The sequence below is a fragment of the Diadema antillarum genome, unplaced genomic scaffold (genome assembly GCF_040938485.1).
Source record: "Diadema antillarum isolate AM-2024a unplaced genomic scaffold, OU_Dant_1.0 scf00000017, whole genome shotgun sequence".
NCBI lineage: Eukaryota > Metazoa > Echinodermata > Echinoidea > Diadematoida > Diadematidae > Diadema > Diadema antillarum.
In genome coordinates this window covers 3,656,078-3,677,241 of record NW_027270906.1, presented here as the reverse complement: position 1 = coordinate 3,677,241, position 21,164 = coordinate 3,656,078, and the positions used below count along the sequence as shown (strand labels likewise).

At 39.1% G+C, this 21,164-nt stretch overlaps 1 protein-coding gene across 1 annotated transcript; it reads left to right on the top strand.

Moving 5' to 3' along the window:
* Positions 1 to 561: 561 nt before the first annotated feature.
* Positions 562 to 19,954, top strand: LOC139727331 (zinc finger TRAF-type-containing protein 1-A-like). Its single transcript, XM_071638291.1, has 5 exons — positions 562 to 800; positions 7,028 to 7,266; positions 16,809 to 17,020; positions 17,785 to 18,023; positions 19,305 to 19,954. The coding sequence occupies exons 1-5, from the start codon at positions 591 to 593 to the stop codon at positions 19,455 to 19,457; spliced, it is 1,053 nt and encodes a 350-aa protein (XP_071494392.1). The 5' UTR covers positions 562 to 590; the 3' UTR covers positions 19,458 to 19,954.
* Positions 19,955 to 21,164: the final 1,210 nt, after the last annotated feature.

Sequence of the window (21,164 nt, the reverse complement as noted above, 5' to 3'; positions counted from 1 at the left end):
TCTTTTTTTCTAAATGTGTGTGTGTGTGTTCAAGTTGCTATTTGTTTCTGATTCTCTACATGGGGATGGTCATGTTGATTTGATGAGAGAGTGTGAGTCTAATGTTTGTGGGTGGATGGGTGGGTATATACACACGCAACAAGTTCTGCATGGCTGACGCACAATATGTATGAACACAGAAGAGGCCACCCATAAGAATTTTTTCGAGAGGACGGATACATGGGCAAGAGTGTACTGCACTCGTGCACACACATACCGGTGATTGTTTCATTGGTGGCACATCAGCAATAACTTTGTTACGAGTACGTCCGACCTGCATACGTTGACAACACCCCTTTTACAGGATGGACTTACCCGCATCAAATGGCTATCGAAACTAATAAGTGATTTGATTGGGCAAAGCTACGTTGACAACATTAGTTCGGCAACAGCCATTGGCTATTGATGACGCAATAGACCTCGGTTGCCCACCTCCGAAAGATTCTCGATTTTCAGAAGGGGATTGTTTTTGTTTGCCCTTTGCGCTGCAGGGTTAGGAAGGGCTCAGTGTGTCGAGTGAATTTGTTGTGAATGAACGTCGAGGGAGAATCATGGCAGAAGTCGCAAATGTCTCGGAACAAAATCCCCAAGATGCAGCATTGTCTGCTCCAGGGGTATCTACAGAATGTGACGAACCGGTGAAGAAGAGGCCAAGATTAGAAAAACCAGTGGAACAAGACGATGAGAATTTAGAGGACAGGCTGAATGAGATCCTGTGTTGCACCGTCTGCTTGGATCTGCCCACATTCTCTATATATCAGGTATGTCGTGATCGTGCGATATGCCGTCTCCCCTGAAAAAAAAAAGCAAAGGTGGTCGAATGTAATTTGAGTTTTCCCCTCTGTATCCATTCCTTTGCATTTCTATAAAAAATATTTGTTTGTTATTGTGGTACCCAGTCTTGCACGCAGAATGAGACACGGATGTATATTGAAATGGCCAGTATTATTCAACTAGAATACGAGTAAAGAATGTTGCTGAGTAGATTTTGCCAGGCAGGTCAGGTAGGCGTGCCCAAGGCGAGCTAAGCTCGGATCGTCCCGTGCATTTAGGTCAAACTGTGTTCAGGGACGTCTTCCGCAGCTAAACATGGGAAACGACTGGTGACGCAATAGTTTGTTTACATCGATGAGGAATACTGTAGTACGCCCGTATAGTGAATGCGTGTGTGAGCATGCTTCAGTCAACACGATTGACTCTATGCGATCTGTGTGACGTGGCCTGGCGATAGAAATCGGCTTGCCCGGGCCAGCTGGCAGGCTAGAAGGGTGTGACCAATTATTTTTCATTGGTCCATATGCGGTGTAGCTTACAACTAGAGCTAGGTTAACACAGGGATCGAGATAGGGTCTTTACCAGGGAGAGAGATATAGATGCCACCTCCCTGTCTTTACAAATGTGTCTAAATAGACATAGGCCTCTAACACTACTTGATCTAGACCCTATACTAGCCTTTATTACTTGTAGAACCTTGATAGATATCTACTTGTAGAACCTACATTTTATGATGTTTTGTTTTGTTTGCTTTTTCTTTTAATATGTACCGTATTTAGAAAAAACAAACGAAACATTAACATTAGTATTTAAATTGGTAAACTGTAATTTACCGGCTGCCGGTTAACTGTCGAATTGCCCTGTTTACCTGGAGTCATTTCACCAGTAGTTTACTGGTGAATGCGGGACCTATGTTGAGCTTGGCTAAGCGCCTTTCAATTGTAAAAAGTGATTATAAATGTACTAGACCTATTGTTTTAGTAATGATAGTTTACAAAAGATTCCATAAAAATTAATTTTTCATGAAAATTACACATTCCATCAACTTCATACTGACATATGTTAAGGGTAGTAATTATATTCCCCCTGCTTTCTGAAAACGGTTAGTCAAGTGCTCTTTCATTGTCATTGATATGCTAGAATTAGAAAAGTGAATTTTTGTGTTTTTCCCTTTATATTTTCTTTATATTGTTGTCCACACACGTGATGCCATAACCCCTAGTAGTCTCCTCATCCAGCGGTTCCAACACCAAAACTTTAAAAATTCATAACTTTTGCATCGATTGTCCAAATTTCCTCAAACTTTCACTGATGTGTTCAACTAATGTTGCTGCTTTCACACAATCCACATTCTCTGTGGGTTTTGGTTTCCTTTAATTCTCTTTATATACAGCAAGGCAAAGGGTGGACATGGGATAAATATTCCTGTATTGTAACTAAGGAGTAGGGTTTTAAATATGCCTAAACATTGGCCCAAAACATTTTACATTGCTTCATGATTACTTTTGTGCATATTTTTTATACTGCCAGGAAGTTTTGAAGAACACTTGATTTACAAAAGATACTTCATCATTTAATTGTCATAATTACACACACACACACACACAATGCAATCTAACGTTGCATTTGCTTGTTTGTTTTGTGAATAAGTGTTTCTGTCTGCTGGTTGTTCGCTGATCTCAAGATAAATGAACAAAAAAGAAATGAGCCATGTAAATTATGAAAAATTTGCTAACCAAACATGTTTGAAAAATGTGAAAGAATGTAACTAAAATAAAGAAGAAAACATTTATCGGGGGGGGGGGGGGGAACAAAGGTAAGAGTGATAATGAGACAGAGAGAAATGTGTACTGTGTGTATGTCTGTACATAATTGTACATATGTGTGTTTTGATGTGTGATGAGGAAACACTTGCCAAGAATAAAGTGTTTACCGGGTATTTCTTTTTTTTTCTTTCAAGCATTTGAATTATCATAGACATTGAAAAATCTGTCATGCATGCTAATCTCCTTACACAGATGTTTACACATGTGAGCGCGTACTATAAAAGACATACTTTTGATTTAAATCTATGTACCAGATTCCAGTATGATGGGTCAGATGCATAGGGATATCTGGAAACACTTACAGTGAAACAAGCAAAAAACATGTTGAGTTTAAACCTCTTTGCTTACTGCACCAAGATACCAAAGATAATAGGCATGCCTATATGATTTTCAGTATCCATGGTAACAACAGGAAGATGACTGTACATGGTGATCATGGTAACAGAAGAGGTCATTCTTCCTCGATCAAAAGTGTTTCTTCAGCTCATCATCATGTAGTAAAATACATGTAATTAATGATAACACATTTCCCTTAAGCCAGGAGATAATAGAAAATCTTACAGTCTTGCCATCTGAGTAGCACTGGGATTTCATGTCAACATTTGTAATATAGAGCTCTATATATTTCCTTCAGTAGTTGTATTCAGTATTTAAGTTACAGTGATGATGACTGTCACGTATGCATTATAATCAAAATGAAAAACAAAATTTAGATTTACACTGCTACTTATTTAAAAAACAGCCATAATGGCTGTGCACCTGGGGTAATTTCCCGTGATATCATCTGTTGTGAAATGGGACCCAGTCAGAAGTGATCAAATTTGCATTTAGCACTCCCTTTTGGTAATATATTCTTCATCGCAGCAATTATGGTAAATGTATAGGGTGGATATATGCTTGCCTGATACATATTATATTTTGTATCTGGAAAGCATTTAATTGCTCATCATGTCAAAAAACAATGATCAGTAGTGTATTAGATTTCTTCATTTTAGGCCTAGCTATATGGATCCAACAGCTACAAGTATCTTAAACCAAACATGATGGTCTGAATTCACCCAGGTAGTTTAATCTATGAGTTAGAGGTTTTCCATAGAATACAAGAAAACCTGGAATAAGCACATGTCTTGAATCTAGGCAATTCATGTCTTGCACATATATGCACATGTCAGCACACGTTCAACATTGGGTGTCTGTTGCCTTAGGTGATGTGTCATGGGTATTTGCACGATGAAATGAGTGTGATCCATGGACCAGACTGACATTGCTACTGTGAATTTCAGCCATACACACACACGTACATGCACACTATCATTGTTGTGTACCGGTATTAAATGTTTATTAAATTAATTTCAGCTCTTACTCTTACATTTCTTGTGTCAATATATGTGAAAGACATTGAAGGTTACGGGTAAAAGGTTTTCTGTTATTTTGTATTTGAGGGCATGACACATTCCATCAGGAATGCCAGTTTTCCGGCAATAGCCGGAATTCCGGCTTTTTCATATTTTGGTGTCCAATTTCCGGCTTCGTGATATTATTTCCGTCTGTGTGGGAAAGCCGGAAAACACGAGAAAGAAAGAAAGAAAGAAAGAAAGAAAGAAAAAGAAAAAATATGATCATCTAAACTTACGGGACATTCACTTTCACGATTTCCGTAGTATGTTTCGCATATACTTGGGCATGAGAATATCACAAAACGACTGTCATGCAAAACTAGCGTGATGTTGCTGCTGCTAGCTGGGACATGCAACATGTGTGATGATAGCGATCGAACAGTGTGTGGTGTTTCTATGCGATGTACTCTGTATACTACATATGTGCGGTCGCGGTGCATGAATCATACTGCGCTCTCGCTATAGCTACAGCGCTGAGACGGTGTGGTGAGTCGATTGAGTCAGCTGAACGAAGCAAAACTACAGATTTTACGGCACTAGGACTTCTTTATTTTTGCTACAAATTCCTTTTTTTTTCTAGAATACGACCACATTATTGTCTGGAAAGCGTTATACCAGCACGTGCGATCACGTTCGAACAACGTGTGGTGTTTCTAGGCGATGTACTATATATGCGGTGCATGGATCATGCTGCACTCTCGCTATATCTACCGCGCTGAGAGAGTATGGTGAGTCGATCGAGTCAGCTGAACGAAGCAAAACTACGGAGTTTACGGCACTAGGACTTCTTTATTTTTGCTACAAATTAATTTCTCTGGATTAGATTTGAGGGAAGAAGAGCCCTCAGAAATGCTCAGATTGCACCAGAGAGCATCTAAGAACCCCAGAGCTTCCAGGGCCCTTGACCGGGCCCTGGACCCCGGCCGAAGGGACTTCACGCTTCGCGCTCGTGATGTGCGCTTCGCGCACATCAATTTCGTTCACAAAAAAAATTTCCGGCCCAAGAGCAATTTGCCACTGGCATCCCTGATTCCATGCATTCCACAGAGCTGATACAAAAGAACTGAAAGAATGCAGTACTTTAAAGGGACTGTACAGTACTGGTTGAGGTGTGGATTCATGTTTTGAACATTCCTAAGTCAGATAATGAGAAACATCTTTTATGAAATATGAAACAGCATGTAATTTTAAGAAGGATTCAACGTTTATGTGATAAAAATTGGTTTTGAAATGTCTGAAATATTCAAAAAAGTGATAATAATAAAAGGCGACAGGCCACACCTTTTATTAGGATCTCTTTGTTTCTCCTTGTTTTTGGATATCTCTGCCATTTTGAAACCGATTTTTGTCAAGTAAGCTTTTGATACCCCTGAGAATTGCATGCTCTTTGACATCTCATATGGTTTCTGAATATCTCGCAAAACGTTAAAAGCTAACTCCTCGCCTCGACCAGAAGTGTACACACCCTTTAAACATAGATGTGATGTCTGCTACCATCAATTATATTCAATTCAATTCAATTCAATTCAATTCAATTTGTTTAATTCATCTCAATCATCATAAAAACAAATACATTGTTTACCATCAATTATATAAGAAACATGAGTCCACTGATTCTCTTTGAAGCTGTTTCGGGATCAGTGATATAGTGTGTGTTGGTGTGTGTGTGTGTGTGCGCGCGCCTGTGTGTGTGCGCATGCATAGACATGGTAACAATCAGCAATAAGAGCCATGTTTCCAAATATAAAAAACACCCCAGGGGCTAGCTGTCTGGCATGATCAGATTGCACTTTACCAGGGACCTATATCCTCATGGGATGGATAGTAGTGGTCTGTATTGAAATGCTCTGTGTACATGTTAATACCATCGTGAGAAAAAAAAAATCATAATGTAGACAAGCTAGTGCAATTTATGAACAGACTTTGGTTATTTGATTATACTATGTAAGCCGCATGAAAAGTCAATTGATGGTAGACAAGTACATCTATGTGATTAGGGTAGTAATCTCATGACTAGGCCTACATGATCTTTATTGTCAGAAAAGCAAGTCTCAATATATTTGCACCATGTTCAAATTCACTTCATATAGTAAAGTAAGAATACAGTCCAACAAACAGAATACGAAATTTCATTAAATCAGACATACAATGTAGAATTTTAAATTTCCGGTTATGAATTTTGTCTATAACCCACTTATATCCTTTTTCTTCCAAGGAATCCATATTCTTTCCTACTTTTATCCTAATCATTCAACATTGATCCAAAAGTTGTCAAAATTGCGCAGTTTTCAAAATCTTCAACAGAAAATATGTTTCCAATTAAGATGCAGCAGGTACTGCGTAATTAATCGAATTCATGAAATTCTAATTACGCAGTACCTGCTGCGTGCTATCGGGATTAAAACCAACACTTGCTGTTGGGTGGGAGCTCGCTGGCCTAGTGGAGATGATGCTTGTCTAAAGATCAGGAGGTCACAGGTTCGAATCCTGCTCAAGTACGTACGCCCATGATTTCTTTTATCATGGCTACTACCAAAACACTGATCAATTCAGTGCATATTTACGTCAATGTAGGACAATTTGTCAATCAGTTGTGTAATGTGAACAATAGTTATAATAAAAATGTTTCTAGACTAAGCCATGTACAGTTATGGTCTATTGGGAAAAAATAGTGATATCTCCTTACATTTTAGGCTTTATTGCAAAATGTTTACATGGTAGAATGTTTTTGTGATACAACTGGGGGGCGTTTCATCAACGAGTTCATTGGAGGTTTTCACCGACATATTTGCTATCAGCCAATTAGACGCAAGGATTTCAGTAGCTTTTAACAGTTGTCAGTGTAAATCACGGACAAAAAGTTTCATGAAACGGTCCCCTGATCTCCACATATTCATCAAATGTGATACCACGAACATTTTTTAAATCACGGCTCCCAGTGGTAAACTATACCGTAACTGGTTTGTTTCCCTTTCGCTTACTTGTCCACAGTGCAACAATGGTCACCTGATGTGTGCGGGATGCTTCACTCACCTCTTGGCAGACTCCCGCCTCAAGGACGAACAGCCGACATGTCCCAACTGCCGCTGCGAGATCAGTAAGAATCTCTGCAGCCGAAACCTGGCTGTGGAGAAGGCTGTCAGCGAGCTCCCAGCGGCCTGCCGCTTCTGTGCGCGCAAGCTTCCGCGCTACCTACTGGACCAGCACGAACGGGAGGGATGTCCGGAAAGGTAACGCAAGTAAGGTGGTGAAGGCGTAGGGAGTAAGTAACACAACCCCCACGTAGGGAACGTAGGTCGCGGTAGCCGGGGGTTTAGCTAAGCAGGCGTAGTTGTAAGACAGTATAGGGTTGTAGGCTAGGGCTTTTTTTGTCAGGCGTATGAATGTATCCTCAGTTTTATTCAATGTGGTGTTGTTTCAATTGCTCACGCAGCTCTTTCTTCGGGATCCAACTACTGTCCTATCTACTACCAAGTGGCAGTACATGTCATCCACATGTTTATCGTGCCCCTGCTGAAAACGTATGCAAGGTTTGGTAACGGGTGAGTATGGTGTACTTACTGTACACTCCCCATTCTGGAGACACAGTACCTATCACCCTGCACTCTATGCCAATACTAAGAGCCCTACACCAAGATATCTCACACAACTGATTATTCTCTAAAATAAGCTCAAAACCTACATAAATCAAAGTACAGGAGCAAATTTGTGAAGATGACGTTCATTGCATAAAATACTAATTATATTCATGATTTCATTGGCTGTAGAATTTCATAAATAACTTTTTTCTAATGATTGTTGATGTAAACAGTTAAGCAAGTAATACAGCATGCTACATCTTGTCATTCACTGTGACATTATAAATTCATTGATCTGCAATTCCTTTTTCTTTCCTAAATTTGTTATGATAGTGATTTCAAAGATAGGCAAGATGACTTATTTAAAAAAATGTTTTTAACAACATTTAAACAGACAAATTTCATATGTTCATTTCAGGAAGTTATCTAAATTCCTAATCTGAAAAAAAAAATGTCCTGAGAAATTGAAATTTGGTTTAAATTTGTAGGAAAAAAAGGAGGTGCTATGATATTGACATTTCTTCTGCTACCAATCTCTCTTTGTTTGTGAAAAATAGTGATGCCTTTGCATACCATCAAAAAATGAAGCTTGGCTCAACAAAATTGTGATCCAAAGTGAAATACCACTTTCTGATTACTGATGACTAAAAGAGATGCAGGTGTTTGATGAATTTATTCCCTAAAGGAATATAGTTATAGTTTTGATTGAAATGGGGCTTCAGGTTTCCAACTTTCTTGTGAGATTATGAGAAATCTCTTATGAAATATTAAAAAAGCACACAATGCTGAGGAAATTCAAAGTTTATTTGATGAAAATCGGTTTTGAAATGGCATAGATATATACATTCCCTCCCCCCCCCCCCCCAAAAAAAAGAGAGTAAATTAAAGTGGGCCTAATTAAGGTGGCACTCATCTTTTATTAGGCCCTCTTTGTTTCTGGATATCTCAGCCATTTCAAACCCAATTTTCATCAAATAAATTTTGAATTCCTTCTTTGAATTCCTCTTAGTATTATATGCTCTTTCATATCTCTTAAGAGGTTTCTTATCTCACAACAAAGTTTTGAAACCTGAAGCCCCATCTCATCCAAAATTATTACATCCCTTTAAAGCGACCGACCAGCTGTGTCTGGTGTACTAAATTTGTAAACTGAGGACATTAATAGGATGGTAAAATGAGAATCATCCATCTTTCCTGTCAGAATATTTTTTTAGCACCACCAATATGCTAAATCCATGAGACAGTTGTTGAATTTAGGATACTGGAGCAAGCTCAGTGATATTGTAAAAGAGATAAGAGAGAAAAATCACTCCTGAAAGAATTTTTGAAGCCTGGCATAGTGAATGACTAGAGTGTAGTAAGTTTGTAAGGCAGTCTTGGATATCTGGTGTGATTTTCTTTTTGTTCCGAGAAGCAAATCTTCTGTATTTTCCACGTTGTTATTCCTTCAAAGAAATTTTACAAACATGTCATGCCGCCATTAAGATATGGTGTGCCTCTCTCTGTGATAACATTGCTCAAACTTCAAGTGTTACCTTTTTAATGCATTTTTCTACAAATTTGTCACTTTGACACATTATTCACAAAGACGACAAAAACTTATTTTATTCATATATCCTAGTATTTTTCTTTATTTTCTGTTAATTTGGAAATACTTTATTCCAGAGGGTGAATAAAACAAAAACATAACCAAATGCACACATATTGAAAGCACTTTATGGTCAGTAGCAATCACAAAGCTTGACAGTATAGTGCAAAAAAAGTGAATGCCAACCAAAACTAAAAGGCTGTGGATCCAAACCCTCGCAGCTATTCAGTCATAGACGAATTGCATCACCTGAAAATCTTGTGACCTTCCAATGAACCACAAATTCTCCTGTCAGCTACCCGGAGTTCAGAAAAGAATTACAAGGCATTGAGGTGGATTATCATTGGAGTCATATAGCCCTCAGATCAAACCTCTTTTTATTGATTTTCATATTAAGGATATTCGAAGGAAAGCTTTCTACCTCTGAAATCTTTTGCCCATTAACTGTGCAAAAAGTGCTTTCAAAATGTTTGCAATGTCAATATTGAACAAAATAAATCTAAATCAAGTTTATGTTCCTACTCTCTTCATTCCTATCTCAAGAAATATCCAGATTTTATATCAGACTACTTGAATTGACCCCCCCCCCCAAAAAAAAAGAACAACTCCCTCGTAAAAAATACAAAAGAACATTCTTTCTTCAAAATAATAGAGTTGTCCCTATGAGCATAGTGTGAATGAAGATATGAGAGTGGAAATTCTAAATTAAATCTTCGTCCCAATATGGATATATACAGACAGAAGTGCTACCTACATTACATTATCACACTGAGTGTAGAGGCTAAGCGAACAGTATAGGAAAAGTGTGCGGGTTGCATGGGCGCTGTGTTTCCATGGGAACCAGTCTCTTCCTCTGTTGCAGACTAAAATTAAAGTGAGCGTCATCGCATGCTTCCTGTCTCATTTTTTTTTTTTTTTTTTTGAATGCGCTGTAGCTGGATTTGGACCATGTACTTCCAAGCTTCAATACGGACTGCTGCTCTGCATTGATTTTATTGGAGATTATTGTTTTTTTATTCTTTAATGCAGAAGTCTGTTCTGTTTTTTGTCTACAGTCTTTTGTGACCACAGCTACACAGAGTCGACACCACATACCTATTTGTTTGGGAATATCAATTTATGATGCACTTGCATTGTGAAATCACATTTGCATACTCTTTGTGTTGAGGGCCGTGGTCACTCTAAATTATGATGATCATAAAGTAAAGAAAAATTAGAATATTTGATGAGTTATTCTTTCAATTTTTTCACATGACTAATTATCACCCAACCAAAATGTGTAATGCATACTAAGAATCAATGACCCAAATTTATGAAGGTGGTACAATTAAACCATGGTTTAAACCATTGACAATTTGTGTGGAGCACCAAGTGTCGCATGGCCTATTTCGTTACGAAATGACATTTCGTAACGAAATAGGCCATGCGACACTCTGCGCTCCATACAAATTGTCCATGGTTTAAAGGGATGGTACAGTATTGGTGGAGATGAGAATTGGGCTTTTAACTTTTTGCGAGATACCAAGAAAACACTTATGAGATAGTACAGAGCATACCATTTTAAGAGGACGTAAAAGTTTATTTGATGAAAATCGGGTTTGGAATGACTGAAACATCCAAAAACAACGTAAAACAAAGAAATTGTAATAAAGTGTGGGTCCCACACTTTATTAGAATCGCTCTGTTTTGGATATCTCAGCCATTTCAAAACCAATTTTCATCAAATAAATGTTGAATTCCTCATGGAATTACTTGCTCTTTCATATTTCATAAGAGGTTTCTCGTTATCTCACCAAAAAAATGTTGGAAACTTGAAATTAGGTCCCAACCAAAACTATACGATCCCTTTAAACCATGGTTTCAATTATACAACCTTCGTGAATTCGGGCCAATGAGTCCACGTGTACAACCCAAGACAACCCAAGCTTTGGATCATGTATGAAATAAAAAATTTATATTTTTAAAGTCTGTTGACGTTTAGTATGCATGATCAAAAAATCTAACTTTTCAAAAATGAGCATTATATGTGATGAACATTTCAAATCTGTTGTCTTAATTTTGATGTAAACTTCATAATGCTCTGTCATTCTGGTGTAATGAATAGCAGCATAGATACATTTTGTGTCCCAAAGCCTCATGGTACCCCTACACAAAGAGTTATTGCTTCAAATGCCACAACCAATGTCGGAATGCAGGTGATTGCAATACAATTTAAAATCTACTTTTACCATATGACTCCATCGCTGGAGCTAATTAATGATATGGCAGCCCTGTCCGCGTTTCAATACGTTATGGATGGCTACCTGTAAAAGGTCAGTGCTGCATATACTGCAGTAATTAAGTGCCTGTGAGCTTCCCGAACAAATGGGTGTATGTGGAACCCGAGCAGTCTGCAGACTGTATGTGTCTGTGTGTGTGTATGTGTGTAGTTTGTGTCTGTGTTTTTGTATCTATCTGGTACAGACTGGCAGAGAGAATGAAGCTGATCTACTACAGATAGACACAGACACAGACACACATACAAACAGACACACGCACACACATATTTCATAATAGCTATTCATTTACAATCGTCTAGCAATGAACATCAGAGAGATTGTCCACAAAAAAAAGAGAAACAAACAAACAAACCTGCAGCACACATAATGACACAGATCATGCTGTATGACACACCAGTGTTTTAGGAAACTAAAGCAATCCTGTCACTACAGGTTTGTACTGGAGTGCCTCTTCCGCTGAGTTCTGACAGAAGCGCGACTTGAAGTTTGGGAAAGAAAAGCCTTTCTTACAGATGCTGCTTATGACAAATCAAGGGGAAGGTTAATGGAGCTGATTGTGATGCAAGGTTGCTTTTTATTTCAGAAGGATTTCTCCTCCCCAATTTCATTGCAAGAAGGCAACACAGCTTTTAAAATGCCCTTCATACATTAGATGTGCCCCACAGTCCCAATATGTTCCCCCACAGTCCCAATATGTTGTCCCTATTTTCATGATTAGAGTTTACAGCTTGCCCATCGACATACCCTCATTATGAGCAAATACACACCAAATGTGATTTGCACATGAGACCTCAGTCACCCTCCAAGCCTGACAATTCATGTCACATGACAAAGTCGAATATCTTGACATCAATTAACCCATCTGCTGCGATTGAAGCTATAAAGATGGTGAGGAAATGTCAGCAGGACCTGTTTAGCTAGCTCTTGAAATACACAAGAGCACATATCCAGATACTCAGCAGCTCAGGTCACATAATTTGTCATTCGACCTTATTGTCTGCTGTACCGGGCGGCGCGAGCAAGGCGGTTCCAAGCGGGGGCGTTTGAGAAATAGATGACAGCGGTGCCCAGAGCTCGAGGACAGGAAATGACCTTGAGTGATTCCGCCCAGTGTGTCTCTATACAACACACAACTTCCCTATATACCAGCATTTATCAGCATAGAACACAGATTTTGTAGGCATACAGTCAGTTGAGATGTGCAATCCTTTATAATTAATTTTTTACTTGTTGATATTTATTTTTTTTTTGACTTGTTACTCATGCAAATATACTTTCAAATGGACAGTCAAATAAACAGGAACAATTGACACAGTCTTCATTTGTAAGAATTTGTATTAGCGATATGTTAGTAAACTTTGAGAGGATTGTTTCATTTATCAAGAAAGATACATTCTAGATTAAACTCAAGGAGAATAATTTGATGGCCTGTGAAATGGCCTTGTGTTTGCTGTGCCTTAGCATAGACTTGTGATGATATTATTTGATAATATAATAAAATGTTACATTGTCATTGTGATTTGTAACGATACAGGTTATAATCTGAGTGTTTTGCTTCTAAACTCATCAAATTTACACAGGATGTAGAATAAAACAACAAAACGAGACAGAAAACATGTGAATTCTTGTCAGTTGTTCATGTTTGTCAAAAAAGAAGAAAAAAAGGGAGTATTACAGCTGTTGTTTGGATTTGTCTACATGTCAGATGGCAGTGAAATGCCCTATGTGATCTATATGTTGACAACATTGACCATGCCATATAATGGATTACTTACATAGCCGATTCACTTGTACTACAGGGCAAAAGTATGCTTGAAGGCAACCGGCTTTATCCACACTTACGCCCCTTTTTCTGGCAATTACTCGACACTCTATACCCTCTACAGCAGACCCAGTGAAGTTCGACAGACCTCGTACCCAATCTCAATCACTTTGCCCTTTTGACCTGATTCCTGTTACATCATAATTGATCATATCAAGGGAAACACTTGGGCGGGTAGCTATCTGGAGTATTGTAGTATTTAGCAGACTTGGGATCAGTCATGCGAAGGGGGTGAATGTTTTTCAGGGGAAGCCAGACAGGAAACGAAGGATGTGGGACTGTACGTGGGGTACTTCGATCCACTGTAAGGGTACTCTAGATCTGGCCTGGCTGATGATTAATAGTGAACTGGGATGGTATTCTCAACTGTAGTTCGTTTATCAGAACTGGCCGTAATGGGCAACTGAAGATATGGGATAAAACTTCTAGAGATGTGACCCTCCAGTAAAGACTCAATGCCAGTCACATTAATAGGCCTATATACAGCAGTGGAGGATCCAGGCATGAGGGCGCACCGAGCGCACCACCCCCCCCCCCCTTTGTTTTTTGTCTTAAAAAGAAGAAAAAAAAAGACAACATGGGGGTGCACCCTCCTTTATCTTTGTAAAGGGGCCTCCCCTTTACGGATCAAATTCCTGGATTCGCTCCTGCTACAGTGCACTCCCATTATAACAAACATGGTTATAACGAAATTGCCGTTACAACAAAGTAAAAAATCAGGCCGCAACATTATCCGCTCTCTGACTGTTTTTATTGTTTGTTTAGTTATAAAGAAATTTCACTATGAAGACAGAAAACTGCCAGTCCCAAGGACTGTTATAATGGGAGTCCACTGTATCATTCAAGTGGGAACTCATAAGCACACAAATCAAATGACAATTTTCGGTTTTGCTGCTCTTCGATTTCATGATCATATCTTTTGAAAGTCATTTCAGTGCACTTTGAAAGAGAAGGGCTGTTTTATGAAGTAAGGGATAAAATGCCTCCACAATCATCCATAATTGCCTTTAAAGGACAAGTTAAAGGGACTGTACAGTACTGGCTAAGGTGGGGATTCATGTTTTAAACATTCCTAAGTGAGATAATGAAAAGCCTCTTATGAAATATGAAAGAGCATAATTTTAAGAAGGATTCAACGTTTATTTGATGAAAGTTGGTTTTCAAATGGCTGAGATATCCCAAAAAGTGCTAATAATAAAAGGCGACATGCCACAACTTTATTAGGATCTCTTTGTTTCACCTTGTTTTTGGATATCTCAGCCATTTCAAAACCGATTTTCATCGAATAAACACTTTTGATACCCCTTAGAACTGCATGCTCTTTGACATCTCATATAGAGTGATTTCTAAATATCTCTCAAAACGTTGAAAGCTAAATCCTCACCTCGACCAGAACTGTACACACCCTTTAACCTTCATATACATGTGGATTGAGTGAAGGCAACAATATTAGTAGAACACATCAGTGAAAGTTTGGGGAAAATCCAACAATCCGTTCAAAAGTTATGAATTTTTAATGTATCTGTGCAATCACTGCTGGAGGAGAAGACTACTACAGTGTATGATGTCACATGCATACAACAGTATAAGGAATAAATAAAAATAGAATTTCACAAAACTTGACTTTTTGAATAAAGTGCACATTTCTTCAACATGGTACTGACGTATGTTAGGGGTAATATTATTTCCCCTGACTTCTGAAAGAGAGAAGTCGAGTGTTCTTTTATCATGTGAGAAAAGTGAGAATATCTTGAATTTTCTTTATACTTTCTTTATATAGTTCTACTCATATGACATCACAAGCTATAGTAGTCTTCCCATCCAGCCGTGACTGAGCAGAAACTTCAAAAATTCATAACTTTTGAACAGATTGTCCGATTTTCCTCAAACTCTCATTGATGTGTTCTACTAATATTGCTGCATTCACTCAACCCACATGTCTATGAAGGTGAACTTGTCCTTTGCACTTCACATCATTATAACCGGGGGGGGGGGGGGGGGGGGGGGGGGGGGGGGGGGGGGGGGGGGGGGGGGGGGGGGGTTAGAGCATATGCTGGGCAAGTGGTAGACATTCTGAAGATGATTTGTAATTGTAGGGATCTACACATTCAAGGATGCATCCAGTTCTTATGACCACATCAACCTCTGCTACAACAATTGGACACTGCATTAAACCACCAATACTAGTAGGACCTACCACCGATATAGTTGCAGACTTTGATATTACTTTAGGTTTACCACATAAAGTCACTTTTTACTCTGATGCAGTACTGTACGAGCTGAAATTTTCGCGAATTGCTACATGGAGGACATTTTCGCGTGTTGTTAATGTCGCGGTTGCGAGGGTCTAACTGAACTTAGCTATTCGCGCATTGTTATTTTCGCGTGTTGTTATTTTGGCGGTTCAAAGGCGATTCGCGAAATTCGCGAAAATAAAAGCAGTGGGAAAATTTCAGCTCGTACAGTATACTGTCATGAACTGCCAGACCTGTATGAAAACTTTTACACTACTGCTACTACTGCTACTACTGCTTCTACATCTACCTGGTATTTCAAGTAGTTGTAGATCAGATGCAGTGGTGGATCCAGGATCCAGGAATTCCGTGAAAGGGGGGGGGGGGGCAAGACTTCCGGGTTTAATAAACTGACACGCGAATAAACAAAAAGGGTCCGGTGCAGTATTTTCCCACTTGTGTGTTTCATCGACTGACAAGCAAATGAAAAAAAATGAATTCAGCGCAACTTTCTGCCTTTCTATCTTTAAAAAATCAAAGGGGGTGCACACACCCCCTTTGAGGTTGTTTTTTCTCATTTCTTTTATTTAGAAAAAAAGAGAGGAAAAAAAAAGGGGGCATGCACCCAGTTCACCCCACTGGATCCACCACTGTGCTAGTAGTAATAATGACTAGTGACAAAAGGAATTATTTATTGTAGAAGTTTTACTGCCACTGCTGTGGCAACAATAACGACATCTACTGCCATTACTACTGCTATACTACAATTACTACATCTACTACTACTACTACTGCTGCAATTACTACAACTACCACTACTTCTACCTTCTACTACATACAGTAATAATGTACCACTATACTGCTATTACTACTGTTGGGACTGTACTATATCCATTACTGTTTCTACTACTACTTTTAGTACTATTACAAATGCTGTGACCTCTGTTATTCCTACTGTGACTTCTGACTTTTCCAGCTGATTTTTGGTCTCGACTGCAAAACATGAAACCATACAGTGTGGTTCTCTTTCTTTTGCTTTTATACACTGTACCTTCAAAGGTAAGTCACTCACATCTGCTTTAGTATCTTTATTTTGTATGTTTCATATGAGTACTGTTCATTGTCAATGTTGTCAAATTTACTTGTCTAATTGATTTTCTCCTTCCTACTTTCTCTCTTTATTTCCCCCATTTCTCGCACCTCTCTCTCTCTTCACTTTGTTGCCACGGTAAACAATGTACATTATAACCACTGACGTTATGGCTAAGCAGGATCACACGTTGTAAGTACTACCAGATCGGCTGCTCATGGCAAGGGCCACAGCACGAGCTCGACGACCACGAAGCGAACTGCACCCATCCCAGTAAGATGGGGGGTGAGGTCCTGGAGTCCATCAAGCAGAGAGAGGCGGGGCTGGAAGAGGACACCAAAGTACTCCGCAACATCATCAAGCTCCTCTCGTACGAGAAGATCAACTTCAATGGTGAGTCTCATTTGTGCTGAGCACAGGGGCGGATCCAGGAATTCCGTAAAGGGGAGGGGGGGAGCGCAAAAAATATTTCTTGTACCACTTCCGAGTTTAATCAGCTGACAAGCAAAAAAAAGGGGGGGGGGGCTCCCGTGCCATTTCTCGTGCCACCTCTGGGTTTCATCAGCTGACAAGCAAAAGAAAAAAAGGCTTCAGGGCAATTTTCAGATGATACTTCAGGTTCAGGCCGGTGCAGACAGATCAGGTCTGTTGTCATCAGTTGTGATATGCCATGTCAATAACTTCTTGTATGGCAAATCAATGCTGGGTTAATACAGTGCACTGACCATTTACAAGTCTGTACAGATATATACCACAAGATGTCGTCACCTTTCAGTCTTTGTCTGTCTGAATGTGGGTCAACAAAATAGATGTTTACAGAATGTGATGTTTACAAAATGTAAAGATATGATAAGGTTTAATTTCCAAATTAATTTCTTTGCCGTGTGATGATGAATTCATCTTTAAAGTTTGTTTCTTTTTCTTTTTCTTTTAGCAGCAATTGAATCTCAGTGGCATGCATGCATTGACCTTATATTTTAGTCCTATCTGGTACATGTCCTTTTGTGAATAATTTGAACCATTCAATTAGAATAACCAGACAGTCAGCATGTAAACAGTATAATCTTGTCATAGATACCTGCAACAGCTCTGCATTGGTAGCATATTAATTTCATTTCTCCCATCTCTTCTCTCTGGTTTTTCCTGACCACCCACAGACCTACAGCTGAGGCCATACCGCACGGACGACTTCATCACCAAGCTGTACTACGAGACCAGCCGCTTCACGGCCTTCAACCAGCAGTGGGTGGTCAAGGCGCGGGTCAACGACGACGAGCGCAACCCATCCCACACCCTGGAGCGACACATCGCCTTCCAGCTGGTCCTCAAGAGCCGTATCACCAGCAACCTCAGCATGCAGTTCATGATGCTCAATGGCCCTTTCAGTGATGCTAAGGTAGGCGTAGTATGGCACTTCACATCACTGAAAAAAATCACAAAACAAGATGAAACTAACGCAGCAGGGATGAGTACAAAGACAAAAGGCACCAAGACTTGCTACTCTCATACAAGATATTTGCACATGACTAGTTGACATTAATGCTGCTCTCACAGAGAGAGTAAATGGTGCAAACTATGCGAGTTAGTAAAGTGTGGTCTAAATGTTTTCTACTTGTTAGTCTAGTGTATAGCTAGTAACATGGCTACAATGCTGCTTGTGGTAATATTTCATTTCAGTTTTAGGACTTCATGATGCAAGGAAAAAAAATCCATGTAAAGTCAGTTATACACTATAAAAGTGAACAAATGAAATTAACCGAAGTTATATTGAAACAAAAATACTAGTATTTAGCTTATTAAAGACAGGCAACAGCTGGTAACAAGAAAAACAGCGCCTGTTTTCTATGTGTGTATATTGGAACCAGTGCATGCTGTAAAAACCTTTCAAAACTGCTGTGATGCACTTGAAATAGTTTGCAGCATAGAAGAAGGAGAAAAAAAAATGCAGCAACTGTGTAGACAAACAACCATGAAATCTGCCAAACAACCATACCCACCCTGGCATTTGACAAATAGTTTCATCAACAAGGCACAGGTGTTTGCCTGCATTTTTGTGTATGTTTATCTATAAGGGGTGATCGACCTTTTGCAGTGGAAAGTGCTTTGACATTGAAATGGTCTGGGGTGGAATCGGATGGGGTGTGGTAGGATATGGGATGGGGCTGGATGGGGAGAAATTATGTGTGCACAGTGATAAGCATTTTAAGAACTAAGAAATCAACATGTGTAGGACATAGGGGATGACATGGATTTATGAAGGATAGAAATATGTAAAATCATGCATTTGATAATACGCCATCCATACTGAATTGTTTATGAACTTGAATCTATATCAAAAAGCAAAGTGCTGTCCTCCGACTACATCAAGTTTAGATAGAAAAGTGTATCACTTCCCTGCCGTGTGGTATAATGTTCCAAAACATTATTCAAGAGTTTACCAGAGCCTAGTATTTATTTTTACTGAGAAAAGGCAACCAATGAAAATGTAAAATACGACCCCAAATATACACATGCAGTGTAGAAATGATAGTTTGAATGGTAATTACATCAAGTCTTATTTTGCATAGCCACTTTCCATCAAGTTCATGATTTTTTTTTCCTTGCCTCTTGTGATGTAAAAGACAGTTCTCATTAGTAAATTGTGTATTATTTGCACATCTCCATACATTCACTACAGGTTGAGCCACGAGTCTACCGCTTTGAGTTCACTCCCGAGAAGACGGAGAGTCCCTACAATAAAATCCCGCTCATCGACTCGGCTGAGTGCAACAAAATCCTGGCCTCCAAGACTATCAACATTAGACTCATCATGTTCCAGATTCCCAAATGAGAGTAGCGCTGGCGGAGATTCTCTTCAAGTTATCTTCAGTAGGACCAGGACCAATGCTTGAGAGACGGACACACACGCACACACACACACACACACAAATTATACAACAAATATTGCCCTGTGGAGCAGCCCAGCATAGTTCTCTCATCAAACACTGGCAAGTCAGTAGAGAATCTATTATCAGACCAATGTATACCAGTGTAAAATGCTTCCAGTCTGATGTTACCAGTTCATCCGACATCACCGGGTAAAACCAAGTTTGCTGAGTTCACCACACCCATCATATATCTGTAAGGCTTTTTCCAGGAATTGTTACCTTCGTGGTCCAGGATTTTTCACCCCCGAGATCCCATCAGCTCACCTCGTAGTTTTGAATGCAAGAACTAAATTGCTCCTTTTCCACGATGTATGCAGTCAGTGTAACATGTTAACTACTGTAACATATGAAATTGTATACTTATATAGTGTGTAAATAAATATATGAAATGTAATTAGACTTGGAGCTGTATTTTATTAAGAAAAAAATGTGTATTTTTTAACAAGGAAGTAATACACATTTTTTATATGTGAACTCAGGCGCAAATATTTGTAGCAAGCAAGTTGTAGTAATTCTTTTTATTTTTTTCATCATTATTGCATTCTTGTCCACCTTTTGAGAGAGGCTCGAATGTTTTCCACAAATTGTGTGCTGCTCAAGAAAGGAAGTTCAGATTAGGGGAATGTCAGCTCTGCGGCTTGGGGTTCTTGCTCCTGAACTTGACGGGAAAGGATACCCCTTGTCAGTGTGAAAGAGTGTGGGATAGTCTGTATTAGTGGGGAAGGCAACTCAAATCTTCCGTGGGTGTGTGTTCATGCCAAAGTTCTCTAGGGATCCTTGAATACCACATATTGTTTTGTGGGTACAGTCAGTACAGTTATTGGGAGCTTCTGTCTCTCCTTTATTGTAATGAGCAAGAAGACATGAAAAGAACATAAGTTTAAACGAGATATTAATCACTCCTAGATTGAACCGGGGACAGTCTGATAATTGATGAGGAATTGAGGAATTTTCCCTCGCCTTCCTCATGCCCATACACATGTCGTTATTTCTATGACAAAATTATTTTCTCTGTAGCTAGCTGCTATGTTTTGTTACTCCAATATTGTGAGTCTGTAAGGCAAAGATTGTTTGAAGGCTTATATTCATGATCATACTTTTTTTTCTGAGGCAAATAAACACACACACACACACACACCAAAGAATGACTCTTGACAGCCAAGTACTTTGAGCTTCAAATGGCAATAGTGGACTAAACATAGCTTTATGATAACAACTCGATAAGTATATCGCACTCTCTTCATTTTCAACTTCTTAAATCATGGTGCCAGTGTAAACGGTGTAGTGTAATATACAGGAGAGGCATGGAACATTAAAATAGAATCAGCAGAAATGAAAGATACTCTTTCACTTTCCCCTGCTATGCGAAAAAATATTCAAACTATAATTTGTCACATTAAATGCGGTCTTGTAATGACACGTAGGGGGAGCGTTGAAAGTTTCAAAGAGAGGGCTTCTAAGATCTTACCTTGAAGTTTTGAAAGACGTGGTCGAGAGCATTGCCATGAATAAATGTTTTGTTTTGCCTGAACCAAGATGTACAGTATTGTGCTTACGTTTTCTGTAGGCAGCATTCTTGTGGACTATATTTAGTATGAAGGCAAGAAGAG